Source organism: Gasterosteus aculeatus, chromosome 3 (genome assembly GCF_964276395.1).
Source record: "Gasterosteus aculeatus chromosome 3, fGasAcu3.hap1.1, whole genome shotgun sequence".
NCBI lineage: Eukaryota > Metazoa > Chordata > Actinopteri > Perciformes > Gasterosteidae > Gasterosteus > Gasterosteus aculeatus.
This window is the reverse complement of record NC_135690.1, coordinates 8,142,227-8,159,705: the sequence shown is the minus strand read 5'-3', so window position 1 is coordinate 8,159,705 and position 17,479 is coordinate 8,142,227. Positions and strand designations below refer to the sequence as shown.

Genomic DNA, 17,479 nt, shown 5'->3' with positions numbered 1-17,479 from the left:
TCTTCTTATTTGCCAGAGACAATCTGTTTAAAAAAAAAAAAAAATACATTTGAACTTGTTGTCCTTTGGACATGTTGTTTCCACTGCAGCTGCATCTCGAAATCTCCATGAAAATGGATAGAGAAGGATCAGTTGTCATGGCAATAACTTGGTCTTCCTTAAAAGGACATTTTGAGGAAATTACTTAAAAGAAAAACTATTTAGGAACAAGAACATTTTCAGCTTTTAAAAACTGCACTGTAACATAATCCGGCTTGGTATGCGAGAGTCAGGTGCACGGATGTTAAAACCTCAAAAAGGAAAGAATTGCTTTGCTACCAGACGATCTCTGTACAGGTGGTATGACGTTGTCATGGTTACATTGAACTTGTGTGGCAACCAGATATTGAGTTTTTGTTATTAATTTGATCCTTATAATCAGTCAGTGTTATGTTCCTGTGCTGCAATGATAAAACCAGTGTCTTGTGCTCGAGTGGAAACAGTGGGTGTGAATTTGTTAATAAACCTCTTGTTACTGTAGCAGGCACCTTAGTTAGAAGCTACTGTGCGTAGATACTGTTATAGGCCTTATTTAAGTCAAAAATGATTTACAGTATATTGTTCCTTGTTTTCTAAAATGCCCTCTAACATATTTTATTGCTAATAGTGTGGTGTGCTTTTGTTCATCCTCTCTAGGCGCAGCCTCCTCCGTAGTGAACATGCGTAGGATCACGCTTCCTCCTGTACATCAACCGCTGGCTGGCACGGCCGTCCTGCCCTGTGTCTACACCCTCCAGACCGGCTCCTCCAGCCAGGCTCCCCACCTCCTGTGGACCCATGCGAGGGTACCAGCAGAAGGAGAGCAGGTGGTGCTTGCTGCTAAAGGTGAAACGGAGACACAATGATGTGGTTTCACTGTTGATTATAGGTGGCGGATCATTCGGTTGAATAATAATGTACGTTGGTACTTAGTGTACTTATAGCACTTTTTGGGCTTTCTGGTAGAAATTGTACTTTCTTGATTCCTGTTGTTCTGTACTCTCTTGACTGAATACACTCATCGTAAGTCGCTTTGGAAAACGCGTCAGCGAAAACAAAATCTAATTGAAATGAACTTGTACTAGAGGTTTTCCACTGCACCTGTAAATGCTCAAAACCTTGCTGAGTGGAGGGATTTGAGTGATGTCATTGGTCATCATCTATACAGGCCCCTTTAAAGTATTGGTGTCTTTCAGTTCATTGTTTGGGTTTTATGATCAGCCCCTTTATTGTTTCGGTTCAGTCTCCCCGCCAATCAACCTGTTTCATGTCATCTCGTTTCATTCACAGAGGCTCTGAGCTGCTCGCTTTTCTTTGGGCTTTGTGGCTGTGGTTTGATTTTTTTTCTGAAACTGAAACAACAACCGACTGAGTTTGACTGAGTGTTGAATCCCGAAGTATGTGACACCACATTGTTCCAAATGAGGCCCGATTCTTCCAACTAGTGGGAAAAGCAAAGAAAAAAAGACAGACGTACAAAAGTTGTTTGGGGGAATTAACTTAAAATGTGTTTGGCACATCACGAATACAGAGGGAGACGGAGGGGGTTTGTTTGTCTTTAACCCAAGCGATGTATCTGGTATACATTTATGCTTTATCGCTCAAATTTGCATTTCGCCACTTGACACTTATAGTTACAAGAAACGTCTCTTTCTTTGCCAAAGGTGATGCAATCAAGGTGAATAAGGCTTTCAGCGGCCGCGTAACGATGCCAGGATACGCTGCCAATCCTCTGAATGCTACCATGGAGATCTCCGGTCTTCGTACCAACGACTCAGGCACTTACCGCTGTCAGGTTGTCATGGGTAACGAATATGAGCGAGACGCCGCGCCCCTGGTGGTCTCCGGTAAGTGCAGCAACCGCTGACGGGAGATATCATTGTGAGAAAGGTTTAGTGCCACAGAGCCCTCGAGGACACATTTAGGCTCCGGAAGAAACGCTGCTGAGGGACTCGAGCAGCGTTTACACAAAAGGCTTCAACGTTTTTTTGTGACTCAAGTGATTGTTGCGCTTTATTACATTTCCAAAATTGTTGTGTTAACGTCAGAAAGTTAACGGCATCTTGAGAACAGGAGCACTGCCAACCTTTCTCAGCTTTTTTAATTAAAAATGAATAACATTGATTTACAATATCCATATAAAAACGACTGACTTAATTAATGTAGCCTACACCATCTCTGCTCTGTGTGATGCTTTTGATTTGTTTTATACTTGAGTAATTGCGTGATTTTAATTAAAGAGTTGGGACTGAATACTAATGATCACTTTTCTCGGATAAAACTCGCACAGTGATGGATTGATTGATCCGTTTGTTGCCACAACAACTGGTTTATTGGTTACATCCCACGTGCCTCATTCTTCTCCAATAAATTCAAAACAACGTCACCGCACGTCCCTGTGTGTACCCATGCAGGTGTGGTGTTTCACTACCAGGCCGCCGGCACCAGATACGCCCTCTCGTTCGCTGATGCCCAGCGCGCGTGTCAGGAAAACTCTGCTGAGATGGCCACACCCGCCCAGCTGTGGGCAGCGCACCACGACGGCTTTGCCAGCTGTGCAGCCGGCTGGTTGGATGACCAGACTGTCCGGTGAGGAGACCTTCAATCACGTTCCTTGTGTTTGCCGCATCCTCTTTGTCGCTTACTTAATCTGCATATTATTATTATGGTCATTTATTAGTTCAGGTTTTGATTTTTCCCCCGAACCCCACAGTCTAAAAACCAGTGATATATAATACATTCATTCAATTGAAAACATTTGATTGGGGGAATATTTGAAAACAGGCTACTGACACCGCGTGCAAGTGATCTTTAGAGGGTCCGGAGGCAGATTGTTTTAGACTGAGCCAGGCTGCCTGTCTCCAGTCTTTATGCAAAGCTAAGCTCTTTGCTGTCAGTGGTCAAACCGTTGTTACAGCCGACGTGTTGAATAATGCAGCTCGGTCACTGTGGCTCCGTCTTTGACACCGTGCCTCATTAAAAGGAGTTGGGTGAGTCAAACTAACACATTTTGTCTAGAAGGCCGCTGTGATGCGTCCAGTGCAAAACAGAAAGCAAGCTTTGACATTTTGAGTCGCCAGTTACTGAAGCTCTTTTCCTAAATATAACAGCGGTTTTGTTCTGAATTCTGTGTTAAAAGTTCATTTTAAAGTGAAGCTATGCGTGTAACGAGTGACTGTTGATCCTCCGTCACGGAGAATAACCGAACTGACACAAGAGTGGTGCAAAAACCATCATAGTTTAAAGCTTAGAGCCTCTTACAAAGCTGCGATTTTTGATGCATTGGTGTGAAATTGGCTTTTGGTAGTAGAATTATTATTAATCTCATGTAATTCTCAGCAAAGAAAGCAAAGTCTATTTGCTGAAATGTCAAACATACAACAAAAAAAATGTTTTTTTTGTTATTATGAAGAAATTTGCTTTCTTTGTGTTTGTGTTGAGTTTCCTTTCTTCTTGGACCATTCAGATTAAGTTATTCTGTTTTCTCACATATTACCCATGATCAGTAAAATAGAGGTTCATTCCCATTTATGACGACCACATTGTTTTCTTCACAGCTATTCCGTCCAGTTGCCAGGGCTCGGTTGCTATGGACACAAGGAGTCCTCAACTGGAGTGATGAATTATGGGAAGAGGGACCCCAAAGAGCTGTTTGATGTGTACTGTTTCGCAAAAGAACTGAATGGTACCCACAAAACACACACAAAACATACACACGCGCACAAACCTAACAAATCAAAATAGCACCACACATAATATTCCGCTGCATTATTAAAGGTGACAGGTCAGAGCAACTTTTCTGTTTTTAAAATGTTACTCCAAATAAAGTGAAAAGTGGCTTTTGTAACCAATGTATATAAATATACGTTGTAAATTATCCTCCATAAATCCACCAAAACACCTGTTTGAGTAACTTTTGCCTAAAATCCAGCCTTTGACAGACGTCTCATACTAGCAACCGATGAGCCCGAACCGATCAGGTGCTAAATGCCACATACAGGGAACTACATTACAAAGACACATGATCATCCTTTACATGATTTCACATGATTACTATTATAATGTGTGCTGTCAAAGCTTACATGTGGTGGCAGTTCTCAACCCGCTGGACATCCGACAGACGTCGTCATGACAACATCATGTCTTTGTCCTCCAGGGGAAGTCTTTCACTCGGCGGTGCCAGGCAGGCTGTCTCTGTCCTCGGCCTCAGACCGCTGCGTGTCCCTCGGGGGGCAGCTGGCCACAGCGGGACAGCTTTATCTGGCCTGGAAAGACGGCCTGGACAGCTGCGCGCCCGGTTGGTTGTCTGATGGCAGCGTGCGCTACCCGGTGACCCGTCCCCGTCCGGACTGCGCAGGCAGACAGCCGGGCGTCCACACCGTCGCACCCAACAGCACCGAGGACAACAGCACCGCGCTGTATGATGCGTACTGCTACAGGGGTAAGTTAGGGTTAATTTTCTACGCCGCTGTTGTGTCTAAAACAATTCCCTCAACCAATAGTATTAATACATCTAATAAAAATTTAAACATACAAATAACATAATAAAAAATAATATTATCTTTTTAATTAATTACACCCTTCTTTGAGTGTGTAAACATAACTATATATTATTTAAGAGTGGCTGCATTATTTACATTACATTATTATTTGAGTATTATTAACATCACATTGATATTTCATTTTTTAAATAAGCTAATTATCATGATTACCGGTCTTTTGTGTAAAAACCTCATACACAATGACTCACAACAGAGGTAATAGTTGTTACTGTGGAAGCTTTGAGTGCTATTTGTTGCAAAGTCATTACATGTCATAGATACTGTTGTATCAATGGCAACAATACTCTCTAAACCATGTAATCTAACACAGGGTCATGTATATTTGTGTGACTGCAGGATTGGGAGAGAAATAGAGAATAAGATGTGATGAAGTTAACTATCGAGAAGTTGTGCAAATTTCTGCAAAGAAATAAAAACACAACAAAGCTTTGAGGCCGTCGGCATGAGATCCTTCAACAATAACCAACGTGAACCGTAAACATCCTACACTTTGTTTCCCAGGTAAAGTAGAGAAGTCGGGCTCCATCTCTCAGATCTACACCTCCCTATGGAAGCCCTGGAGCTACCTCGCTGGCATGAGCGAGGCCGACCCCACAGGGGCCGACGGTCCAGACGTGACGACACCGCACGCCACCACCCCCGGAGGTGATGTCACATCTGTCTGTGATTAGCACATCTGTAGTCGCATGAACCAGCTGATTAGTCGGAGGATCAACCGTCCAATCGAACACAAATAAAGCTGGACTGTAATTACAATAGCTGTGTTTTTGCCAACACATCCTTGCAGGGACCACAGATGCCAGTGATGTTTCACCATCAAACTGGACAGGACTGGTTGACCTACAAGAGGAGGCCTTTGGTCACAGCACTAGTGCATGTAGGGGTGATTTCTAATATCCAATCATTTGTATGTATTGATCAGGATTTGTGATTTGTCCTCATTATCCAATGCATTGTGTCCTCAGCCTCAGACCCCTGGTCCTCAGAGTCTTCAGGGTCATTTGTGACTCTCCAGCTAATCCCAGGACAGACTCTCTTGGACTGGGGAGAGCCGTTGGAGCCCGGCCCCGACTCGGAGGAGTTTCTCCGCCCGCCGGTCGACGCCACTCCCGCCGACAAGAAGGTTGGTCCTGATTCCACCTTTCATTTGGAGGTAAATCAAACAGGAGTAACGTCAGGATAACTTCTTTGTTTTATTTTTAGGTGATCTCGAAGATTGTCAAGTCCATTTGGAAGCCTTGGAACTACCTGGCGGGGACTGAGGATGGAACCCAACCACCAAGTACACAGGCAGGGGAGGAGGAGACGGCCACGAAAGTGACGGGTGAAGGGTCGAATTCACCCAATGCAGCATCACCAAGTGAGTTGATTAATTCTGCTTCCAACGTGTGATTTTATACGGCTCATCTGGTAATTGGTCTGTGATGTTGGGGAAACACAACAGGACGGCACAACATTTAAAGTAGAAAGACGGCCCATGAATGAGGTTCATTAGAGAATCCCATAATGAATGAGGCTTGACTGGGGGAACAGATGCCTTGCAGTGAGGACAACAGAAGGACTACTGTAAATCTAATAGCATCACTTCATCCTTTGTATCAAAGGTACTTCACAAATAAAGCAACATTTATTGTATATACATGATTTAGTAATGATATACACACCGCCACCCTCCCTTCTTTCTATATAAGGCACATATAGGAGTCTTTGCTTCTGCAGATGCCTTTTAGGAATCGAGATGACTTTCTAGATGGAGCGCTGGGAATTATTTCCAGGTCGCAAGCCGGAGGAGCGAAGCACAAAACTGATAAAATGAGAAAAGCCCCGATGTGGGACAGCTGACGAGCACCAGATGTAATTTCCTTATAATATAAAAAGATGTTTGTTGTCTTGTGTGTACGGTGCAGGCCTATTTCTGCCATACAAGCACAAAGGTCAACACCTAAACCTAAACTAATTACACTTTTAATTAGATCAGTTCTAGATTAAAATCACACGCAGATGTTATTGGCAAAGGCTGATATTTATCAGTTCACCTTAATAAGAAGGTTGATAGCATTAAGGAGGAATTACCATTACTCAAACGAGCAGGAGATTTATGTATAGGTCTCCTATCCAGGCTTCATTACTTTAATGACATATAATGTTAAAAAATAATACTTTTTGTCTTTTTAAGGATAAGTTTAAGGAAGTTTCAGGGACGACAAAGTAACGATTCCTGTTGTATTTCATAAGTCTGCAAAATGCTGCAGGCTCTTAACTCGGACCGGTTGTAGATCTCACATCGCTCCCAGCGTTGCTGCGTTGGCCGCCAGTCAATGTCAGGATTGATTTAACATCCTTTTAATCACTTATAAGGGACTCCTTGCCCAAGCCTTCCCTACACCTCTGAGCTACTAAATCCTGATAACCGTCCACTTTGCTCTTCTAACAAAAACCTGTTGGTTATGCCAAATGCAAAAATCGTTAAACTTCTAAATGCCCACCACTTTAAGTCTCCCCCCGGCAGTCCAGACACCGCGGACGAGGGCGGCTGATGAATCTGCTTGAATTATGAGTTGATGAAGCTCATGAATCCGACAAAGATTGGGCGGGGAAGACGAGGTGGAGGAATGCAGAACAGCAGCGTGAATAGATAGTTTAACAATGTCATTGTTTTTGCTGTGCTTATTAGATAGAAATTACCAGCTGATGTAACTGCTGATGACCTGATTGACAGCCCTGAACAATGAGGAGGAAATAATGAGTGAGCATGTGTGAGTAGTGATTGGCAGATGTATGAGAAACAAACCACTGGATTCGGCTTCGGTCTACACTTCTGTTAGAAGCTTGTTTGAACCTCTCAGTCATCTCAGCGGTCGCTTCAATGCTGTGTCGGTGTAATTGTCATGAACAGTGCGGAACACAAAAACACAACCTCAAAATATAAACTTGCATCTAAAATGGAGCAGAATGAATCAAAGTAAAAAACGTGATTACGAATCGACCAACCTTCAGTAGAAAACTGTTTTACAGCTTTACCTGTATGTGTAAACAGTGGCTGTTTTAAATGAACACCTCCATGGTTAAGTGTCAAGTCGAACATTGCTGAGCTTTCAGATTAAAATTGCATTTTAAGTGCTTTTTCATGAACAGCACTTATAAATCATAAACTGAAATGACATGAACACATGAGCGTGAACCTCCTGCTGATAGACATATCAACATGTTTGCCATCGTTCATCCATAAGTACGGTGTTCTGTAGCATTACTCCTCCCCACAGGGAAATGTTGAGACCTTAATTTTAAAGGTTTTTCTTTGCAGTGTCAACAGATGTTTGCTGCGATCTTACTGAGGTGTAGGCAGTGCTGGAGCAGCTGACTGACAGCTCAGGCAGCTTAGAAGTGTTTGTTTTGTCTCAGTGTGAATCCGTGAGATGGTTTTTCCTTTGTTAGTCCCCGATGCCTTTGTCTTTGGCACTACTCTCCCCCTCTGCAATCATCGGACCCCTGACTTCACCCCTTTTTTTTCTTGTTATTTGTTCTGTGCCCTCTGCAGCTTTGTTTTCCGCGGGAGGTTCGTGGTCCAGCAGACCCTCGGGGGAAAACTCTACACTTGCCCGTGAAGCATCTCCCACTCGTCTGGCATCCACTTTGTCCGCCTCCACTACCTCTATGACCGCAGACAGCACCAAGACGTGGGAGACTTCAGTAACGCACACGTCTGCCGCCTCCAGCTCTGCACCTGGAATAACCTCCAATGGGGAAACCTGGGTCCGTGTTGAATCGGCGACCACAACCCAGCCGGGTGACAGGAGGGAGGAGACGGTGACCTCCAGAGGCAGCGGCAGAGGAGGTAGAGGAAGGGGGAAGAAGAACAGAGGCGAGGACCGGAATAGGGGAGAGGAGAAGGGGAGAGGAGAGGATAAAGGGAAAGGAGAAGAGGAGGGGAGCGGAGAAATCACCGGCGCGGAGGCAAAGGGCGAGATTCAAGTTTCACGTCGACCAGTTGGAACCAGCAAACCGAGAGAACGATCCAGAGAACGATCCAGGGACAGGGGTCACAGGAAGGGACAGTCCACCACCACCGCGTCTACCACTACTAACGCGAGTCCTCTGGAGATCACCGCCGTGACCACGACTGGGTCGGAAAGCGTTGACTTATCCACATCTGCATCCTCGTCCACTTCGGCAGCAAAAGCCTTATTGCCATCGAGCTCACCAGAGCCACACCAATCGCTCTCCTCGTCACCCTTTTCCTCCATTACTGCGTCTCCGTCTCCCTCCTCATCCCCACCACCCCCCTCTCAATCGCTGTTCCTATCCCAATCTCCATCCCCAACCCCATCCCCATCCCCATCCCCATCCCCATCCCCATCCCCATCCCCATCCCCATCCCCATCCCCATCCGCGTCTCATGCATCTTCCTCCACTTCCTCCAATTCCAAAACCCCATCCCTCTCAACGTCACCATCACCCCCCCGTTCCGACGTCCCATTTCAAACTGCCGGATCAGGAGACCCGGCCACATCTACTCACGCAGAAAGCCAGGACAGCTCCACCAGGACCTCGACATCGGCGCACTGGGTCCCAGTGGAGGAAGCAGTTCTGAACAGCACTCTGGATCGTACGCCATTGCTGTCGGGCGTCCCAGATGTGGAGGAGCCCGCTTGGTCTCACGCTGTGGGGTCAGGGGCCCTGTTACCTGGCAACATGGAGGAGGAGAGCAGCAGAGGGGTAGTCGACGTCAGTAACATAACTCTCAGCTCAACAGGTTAGCATTGTATGCTAGTTTCCAGATGTTTTCTATGCTTTTATTTATATTCGTTGATATTTTACTGTACAAAAAACACAACTTTGATTTGATAGGTGTCGTTCCACCACAATAGGCTCAAGTGAAAGTGAGTGTTATTTTTTGTAGTTTTGATCATCACATGTGTTGCCAACAGTAAGGATGTGTGAACCACATTGTTTCAATGCAAAAGCTGGACTTGAAGTCACTGGTGTTCTGTGGATTTCTGTGGAGAAGCAGAGTTTGGGGGCTTGTTGGAGGAAACATATAAAATGAGATGACAGGATGGATCTCACCTTTCACAATGACAGCTCTTGAAATATCAACTGTTTACCAGAGAGAACTCAAATTCTCCTGGAACATTTTGCTGAGGTTATCCAACACCTTACCCCAGACAGACTGCCAGATGCTGCTGTGGGTAGATGAGATCTAGGTAGTTGGTCCCCTGCCTACTCAAATTTAATTTAACATTTTATTAGAAAACTGTCTGAAGTCGGCACTGCCATCTGTATGAATGGCTTTAATTCCAAAGGTATTTTTGAGTATTTTACATTTTCTATTTTATTATTATTATTTACTTGATAATGAGAGCTCATACAGAGAACATCCTGTCACCTAGCAGCCATCTTCATGACCCAGATTCTATGTTCTTTCTTATTTTACTCCGTTTGAAAGCTGCTCACATCAGGGGCAGATGTGGCTGAGCTGCCTGCTCGGGGCGTGAGTAGTCTGAGGCTGTACAGTGCTGTACAGCTATACAGTGTATCGACGAGAAGCCGGGGGCAACCGTCTGGGCTTCTAGTGCACCTTGTGAGGGTTGATTGATCGAGCAGGAGTCGTGCCGGCAGAAGGCCATAAACACACTGTGGCACCTTTGCTACATAAGCAGGAGAAGCGGATGGACGCACTGGCTTTTCACTGTCGTCTCCGGCTCAGTCCCTCGTGGTTCGGTTTCTTGGTGGCGGTCCGTATTTTCTCTCTCACTGGATTAGGGGGCACTTCATCAGTCACCGAAATCGATGAGGATAGAGAAAGAAGAAGCCTTGTGTTCGACGCGAGGACCTTTGGAGCTTTGATTAAATCATAAACAAGCACACTCGGACACATAAGGACTCAACACACAACGCAGTCACCTTTCTTTCTATTTTGGGGTCTTTTTAAACAGTTTTTTCTCACACCATCTTCCTGTCACACTTAAATTGCAGATGGTTTCTCGTTTCCGCCCTCCTTCTCTCCCCTCCTAGAAATGCCAGCGCCATCGCCGCGGATTAACGTCCTTATCCAAAAATCCTATTTCCAAAGTGAACCATATTTCCACCGTGTCTGTAGCTTTTATTACTCGGGCAATGCGTGATGTGTGGATTAATACTTTGCCTCTGCCACTTGTCATCCCCTTCCTGTGGTATTTCTGTAAAACTCATTAGTTTGATTTTGCGCGCCTATCGTTGTCGTTGTTTGTGGCAGCGGCGTTTGCTTCCGTGCAAAAGAGGGACAGTCCACTCTGTCAACTCCGTCCACCGACTTGTATCGATTTTTCTGCACCACTCGCTTTAATGAACGGCCAATCGCACAGGGTTTATCTCTCGCACACACGGGCACGCATACAAACTGCAGTTAATCTACTTGTCATAACAGTTGGTGTTTGTCGAGGCGGGCCGTGACCTTGAGTGATGTGGAGGTTGCCAGTGCACCCTGGACTGATGTGCACTAAATGAAATGCATGGCCGGTTTCAGCACCCGACTTCAGCACAATTCAAACCACGTCCGGATGATTGGCTGATAGAACGTAAAACATAAATCTGTGGAGGCTATTGAGGAATCTTTCTCCTGATGGAAAACCCTCAATCTTTTATCTTTTCATTTATTTTTTTTCATCCTTGAATATTTACTTTAGCCAACACGGCAACGACGTGAGCCTCTGGGTAGTTATTGCACAGGATTTTTCGCTCATCGTTCTGTGTAAACACACAAACCTACACACACACACACACACACAAACCTACACACACACACACACACACACCCACACCACCCCCTCCTCAGCAGTCCTCAGTGTCAGAGAGAGCTGGCAGAACAAAGACTCCCACAGCCGAGGTTTCGCGGCCAGGATGAACGAGTGGTGGTTTTCAAAGACCTTAAGTTGCTATAATGAGCAGCTCAGGGGAGAAACGCGCGGTAGTGTGTCAATTGATATGGAAATTGGTAATTGTGGAAGGAGACCACACACGTACACATTTTAGAGGGTGAATAGCGAGGCCGAGGTGCTCGGCGGGGGGTCCGCTCATTTCTGTTGATGATGGCTAATGTCTGAAGTTCTCACGCTGCCCACTACGCTTGGTGGAGTGAGCCAAGGTCTCGCTTTCCATATGGTAACCATGACAACTGTGGCTGGGACGGTGAGGTTCTGTGGCTTCTGATCCCTTTGAAAAGAAATGGAGTGTGAAATGGATATGCGTGTGCTAAAACTGCTGGTTTTGGCTGCAATGTTGGAAAATTAGGGCTGCATGTTTTTCAGAGTCATGTCTTTATTTCATTGTTATACACAGATTTGAAGATCCCCATAAAACAAATACTGAAGCTTCGTTCAGCTGATGGTGTTAGATAGTAAATCATCAGCGACACATTAAAAAAGCAGTCTCCTGTACAGTATCAGTAATGCACTCCGTTAACTACCCCCCCCCTCCTCAATCTGCCTTCCTCTTGTAGACGAAGTGGAGCCCTGCGTGACAAACCCATGTCTGCACGGGGGAAAGTGCCTTCCACAGGGAACCGGCTACAGCTGCTACTGCCCACAAGGATACACTGGGGAGAACTGTGAGATTGGTGAGTGATGCTTACACACACGCACACATGCCACACAAGCGCAAACACACATGCCAGTATCCACACATCGTCAGGATAGTCAGGTATTGACGCGGGGCTTTGAAATGGCCTGTTGGCAGGTCAGAGCTGTGAGGGACGGTGAGGGACGTCTTTTAATGGAGGCTGTGCTCAAAGGTCATGATCAGGCCAACGTCAAACTATCGGCAGTTTTCACTGTGTTTTTTTTGTCTTTATAAAGAAGATTCCTGTTGTAGTAGTTGCATGGAGCAAGGAAAAACGTACTGGCTTAAAGTCAGTTGAATATTTTTAGCTGGATTGAGTTCTTATCTAAAGATTAAGGATTAAGGACCTAATAAATTGTTCATCACCTAAAGCACTTAATGGCCAAATTGATCATGATATTTTGTCATGTGAACTGCTTGAACTGCAAGACAATGATGAACTGGAAGGAAAAATCTTCCCATTCTTCTTTATCTACATGCAATTTCCCTCCTCCCCATGTCTTGCCGTGCTGATTTGCCGGTTGTTGTTCCAATCGGTTTGGCTGTAGCACAGTGAGGTCAGGTCTGAATCATTTTCCTGCATAGAGGTCCTCTGTGTGATGTGATAAGATGTGATTGTCTGTCTTCAAGGTAAGAATGAACATCTGCAGATAACCAGCTTGCATTGAGGTCATTGGGTGCACCTCAACATTGCACCGAAGATGGTGTTTTTGTTGTTTAAAACTCAATAATATGCCATAGAGAAGATCTGCACTCAGTGATCCCACACAACAAGCAGCACATGTTGAAGATCTGAAGGCGTGAAAGACTCACTCAGATGTAAACTCTTACATCTTCCTATTAGACAGCTTCTCAGATGGTAACCAAAAAGTGCAAGATAACAAATACATATGTAATATATACAGTATGTATATATTTCTACATAAATATATGAACTTTAAACCGTCTTTGGCTGTGAACAAATTTACTAAGTACCAAGTTTAATCTGCTCAGTGTCACAGAAAGATGGACGGACAGAAAAACGGTCGATTGAACTGACAGCCAGCAGCTGACGTGTGGGTATGCTGGAGGGCTTTGTTATGGATTTAGCAGAATTTGCAGTATTATCTCTCTGAGGAGCAGTTTTCCCTCTGCGTAATGGATGAGGGGGGACGAGGGGATCCGATTAGGGTACTGGGGTAGTAAACCAACTCATTGAGGCGTGATTAGCTTTTCTTACTCATAGAAATTGTTAAAATGAAATGTCAGGTTCTTAGTAGTATACAAACAATTTAACATTTGTTTTAGGTTGAATTTGAAGCCTGATGAAGTAAATGTTGTTTGTTCCTGCATAAAAAAGCATCACTTTGACTGACATCCAAACTGTACATCTAAATTCCAAACACTAGACATTTGATTAAAGCAGCGTCACTGTACGGTTAACAGATGTACAGTTCATTTGTGATGTAACAGTGTCATTGCTCTGCAGAATTTTTTTTGGTGATTTTACATTCTTAAATTGTCTTATGATCTTTAGCAGAAACAACCTTGTTTGATCAATCGCTCAACTCCAAAACTGTTCACAGAAAAAGCTTTTGCATAAATCTCAGGTTGCATCTTCTGTATCTGTACTGAAGAACACGTTTTAAAGCAAAAGCAAAAACAAATTGGATTTTTAGCAAAGATGAATTACTCTAAAAAATGCTTTAATGATGAGGCCTTATTGCAACCAACTCTCAGGGTGTCTAGTGACGGACGTTTCATGAGGCAAAGGGACACTCTGGCTCGGTTTATTGGACACATCTAGCTGTTTATAGCCACTGACTGAATGACTAAACTTCACTAATTCAATCTCTTTGCTCTCTTTGCTGTGAGTTTTAATGTATTATGCAGTCCTGGGGCATCGGTATTATTATGGGTCCCAAACCCCCCAGAGTGGTGAAAGACAATTACGTACCCTCTATTTATAATGATAAAGTGATACTCCATTGATCCATGTGAGGAGATGTTCCTTTTTTCTTGTTTTATTTTATCCGCAGAGAGGTTGGACAGCAGCCCTGGAGCGGCCATCGTTCTTTGCTTTTTCTGCATTGGGCATGTCTGCAAAAGTGGGAGCTCAAACTTAGATTCAGGTTCCTCGTCTCTGCTGACTAATCCTCCCAATTTGTAACTGCTTTAAAGGAAAAGCAATGCAGAGTGCTCTTCCTCCCGAGTAAATGGAGACAATGGAGGAGACAAAAGACGAGATTTAACATACATACAGTCGGCCGTACGCTCTGTAATGTAAATGCATGAGGAAAATGTAATAACCCTTGAAGTGCTTTTAGAGTGCCTTCCTCGGTGAGAGAATGAGGGAAAATGAGGAATGCAAAAGGGATTAGACCGACTTTATTCTCCCCACAACCCGTTTGAATTACGGTATTATACTGTACTCACCAAAATGCACAATTTCACAGTTCATAATCAGGTCTGAAGACCTGCTCGTTTCCGGTCCCTGTTTGAATCGAAGTTTTCCTCTCTTTATGGACAACATGATCAGTAGAACACGTCCTCTTTGCAGATGTGGACGACTGCCTGTCTGAGCCCTGTGAAAATGGAGGCACTTGCATCGACAAGATTGATTCCTTCCTCTGCCTTTGCCTGCCCAGCTATGCAGGAGACACGTGTGAGAAAGGTGAGCGCGACAATACCGCAGCGTCCAATTTAACTCACTGTATCGTGGTCATTTCAATGTGCAGCAGCAGCAGAAAGGCAGTAGGATGTTTGTTGCAAACTCCGCTGGTGAAAATGTGGTCATAACACGATATCACAAAGATGCATATCTCAGGAGCGATGTGTGTCACAGGCCCGCAGGTTGATGAAAACTGCAGGCACATTATGTTTTCCAGCAAGTCTGACGTGTTTGGTGCGATAGTAATCACATCAATTTTATGTACATATAAATACATGTATTTAGAGGTTTTTGCTTTGCCTCTATAATGTAATGTAGTTTAAAAGTGCTCTGAGGTTTTTTTTGCTTGCCTAAAACGGATGAGAATGATAGGCAAGTAAACTTATATACTTAAATATAAAAACTGCTTTGTCAAATTATGGAAAAGGGAAAGATGCAGATTTAAAAGGAGGGAGAAGACAATCTATTAAAATGAGCACAATTTAGTGGGCAACCCCGCAATTTACTTTTAATTAAGACACAGCCAAAGAAATCAAATTAGTTTTAAGATTATATTCAAAATTTGACCTTTTGAGAACGATGCTTACTCATTGTCTTAATTAGATTTAAGCTATAATGTATTTATCAGTCAGCTTTGGAGGTGCTGCTTGCTGTATGTAAATCAAATAGCCGCCCTTGATAACAACCAAAAAGATGCCATATATTTCCATGAGCATGACGCAGGACTCCTGCATGTGTGTGGCAGAGTAATCCGACCCTGCACTCAAACCAGCACATAACACACATATAAGTGCTGATTCATCCCCTCACTGGTTTTAGACTCCTCCACCTTCAGATCTGCTCTCGCTGTGCCTGCGCGTACGCCTGTGAGGCTGCAATGCACTAATGAGAATGAAAGACCGTCTAACCTTTGCTGTTACAAATGACTCCCCTGGCTTTGATGCTATTAATGAATGCTAATAGTGCAGTGAAAATGAGCCGGTATAATTAGTTCATGTATTTAGCCTCTCAAGATGCTCGTATATTTTTGTTTTTATTTGCCGAATAGGAAGTAGCACTCAATATAAAAAAAAGCTTCATTTCTCCTCCCATCTTATGCAGAACCTTTTATCTTACTTTGTCCTCCTGCTCTTTCACTGGGCTTTTACGTGCCAATAACCTTCTCGAAGCTTCTCTCACCTCGTATTTTCTCTTCATATTTTCAGATATAGAAGGTTGCGAGCACGGTTGGAGAAAGTTCCACGGCCACTGCTACAGGTAGAAACGGTGGAAAACTGCTTCGCGCTGTTGAAATAAACATATTTAACTGCAACCACATGTGCTTCATTTATCTGTATTACTCTTTTATTTGCAATCTACTTACCGCGGCCCTCCACCATTAAACTTGTCTTGCTGCGTAATGTATAAAAATATGTATTTTTATATCCACTTCCACTGTCCCCCAGGTACTTCACGCACAGACACACCTGGGAGGATGCAGAGAAGGACTGCAGGGAGCACAGCGCTCACCTAAGTAGCGTCGTCTCAGCTACTGAGCAGGAGTTCATCAATGGTATGTGTGTATTTCTGTGTACATGAGCAACCTACGGTACATATAAGATACTTGAATGCTGAATGAATATTCAGAAACAAAATAAAATGACATGAAATAAACACGCAGCATACATCTGGTAAAGCAAAGACGAGGTGTGACGCATATAAGTTCATTTTACTTCTATTCATCGGCACTTCCTGTTTGTTTTTTTAAATCGATGTATGACAAAATATAGTAATGACACAGATGGTGGAACAAACAAGAGGGAGAATTAAAACAGATGAGTGTATCAACTGTTGTCTTCTGCAGGTCTGGGCCACGACAACGCCTGGATCGGTCTGAACGACCGCACAGTGGAGGAAGACTTTCAGTGGACCGATAGCAACGAGCTGGTCAGTGACCGTTGAATCGTGCTGTTATGTGAGAATCTTCACCTCCAGTCTGTTTAATTATAAAGAAAACATCGGTAACTATTGATTATAAGTACAAAACAATTGATCAAATTGTTTAGAGGATAGCAGCCTTCCAGCTGCAAACAACCCGTCAGATTTATGCTGCTAAATCTTCAGTATTTCAAACCAGTATGAAGAAGGCATTGGAGGACACAAAGAGACATTTTAACACTTTCAGTGTTCATTAAGTTCCATTGCTCCTAGTTCATCAGTGGTCATCAGTGCTCAGAGGAAATTTGTCTACGTTTTTGCGATTGTGTCGCTGTTTGTGAAATGAAATGTGCAATGTAACAGAAGGCATTCATTTCAAAGTATTCAAAGATCGCTGACGGACGTTGCTGACACGTTGCTACCAACTGTTTTACTGTTGTGCAGGTTTATGAGAACTGGAGGGAGAGCCAGCCAGACAACTTCTTTGCTGGTGGGGAGGACTGTGTGGTGACCATTGCCCATGAGGACGGGAAGTGGAACGACGTTCCCTGCAACTACAACCTGCCCTACATCTGCAAGAAGGGCACCGGTACTGAAATCCTGCAGGATTCATATCGAAGCAAACAGAACGTGAAATGTCTGAATGAATGAAAGCTTATTTTGCACATTTAGGACTTTCTTGTCAAATCAGAGCTTAATCCTTTCATCAGTGGAGACCTTTTCTGTCTTCATACGT

At 44.0% G+C, this 17,479-nt stretch overlaps 1 protein-coding gene across 2 annotated transcripts in view; it reads left to right on the top strand.

Annotated features, from left to right (window-relative positions):
- The window catches only part of LOC120815690 (neurocan core protein), a 32,411-nt gene that overhangs the window by 11,815 nt on the left and 3,117 nt on the right, over window positions 1-17,479 (top strand). For both annotated transcript variants that reach the window (XM_040170573.2, XM_040170574.2), the window contains 16 exons: window positions 676-864; window positions 1,683-1,865; window positions 2,433-2,607; window positions 3,576-3,703; window positions 4,175-4,459; window positions 5,082-5,225; window positions 5,368-5,457; window positions 5,546-5,703; window positions 5,784-5,940; window positions 8,119-9,333; window positions 12,058-12,174; window positions 14,716-14,829; window positions 16,032-16,083; window positions 16,272-16,378; window positions 16,670-16,752; window positions 17,188-17,332. In XM_040170573.2, coding sequence (XP_040026507.2) covers window positions 676-864; window positions 1,683-1,865; window positions 2,433-2,607; window positions 3,576-3,703; window positions 4,175-4,459; window positions 5,082-5,225; window positions 5,368-5,457; window positions 5,546-5,703; window positions 5,784-5,940; window positions 8,119-9,333; window positions 12,058-12,174; window positions 14,716-14,829; window positions 16,032-16,083; window positions 16,272-16,378; window positions 16,670-16,752; window positions 17,188-17,332 — 3,342 coding nt within the window. The remainder of the gene's footprint in view (window positions 1-675; window positions 865-1,682; window positions 1,866-2,432; window positions 2,608-3,575; window positions 3,704-4,174; window positions 4,460-5,081; window positions 5,226-5,367; window positions 5,458-5,545; window positions 5,704-5,783; window positions 5,941-8,118; window positions 9,334-12,057; window positions 12,175-14,715; window positions 14,830-16,031; window positions 16,084-16,271; window positions 16,379-16,669; window positions 16,753-17,187; window positions 17,333-17,479) is intronic.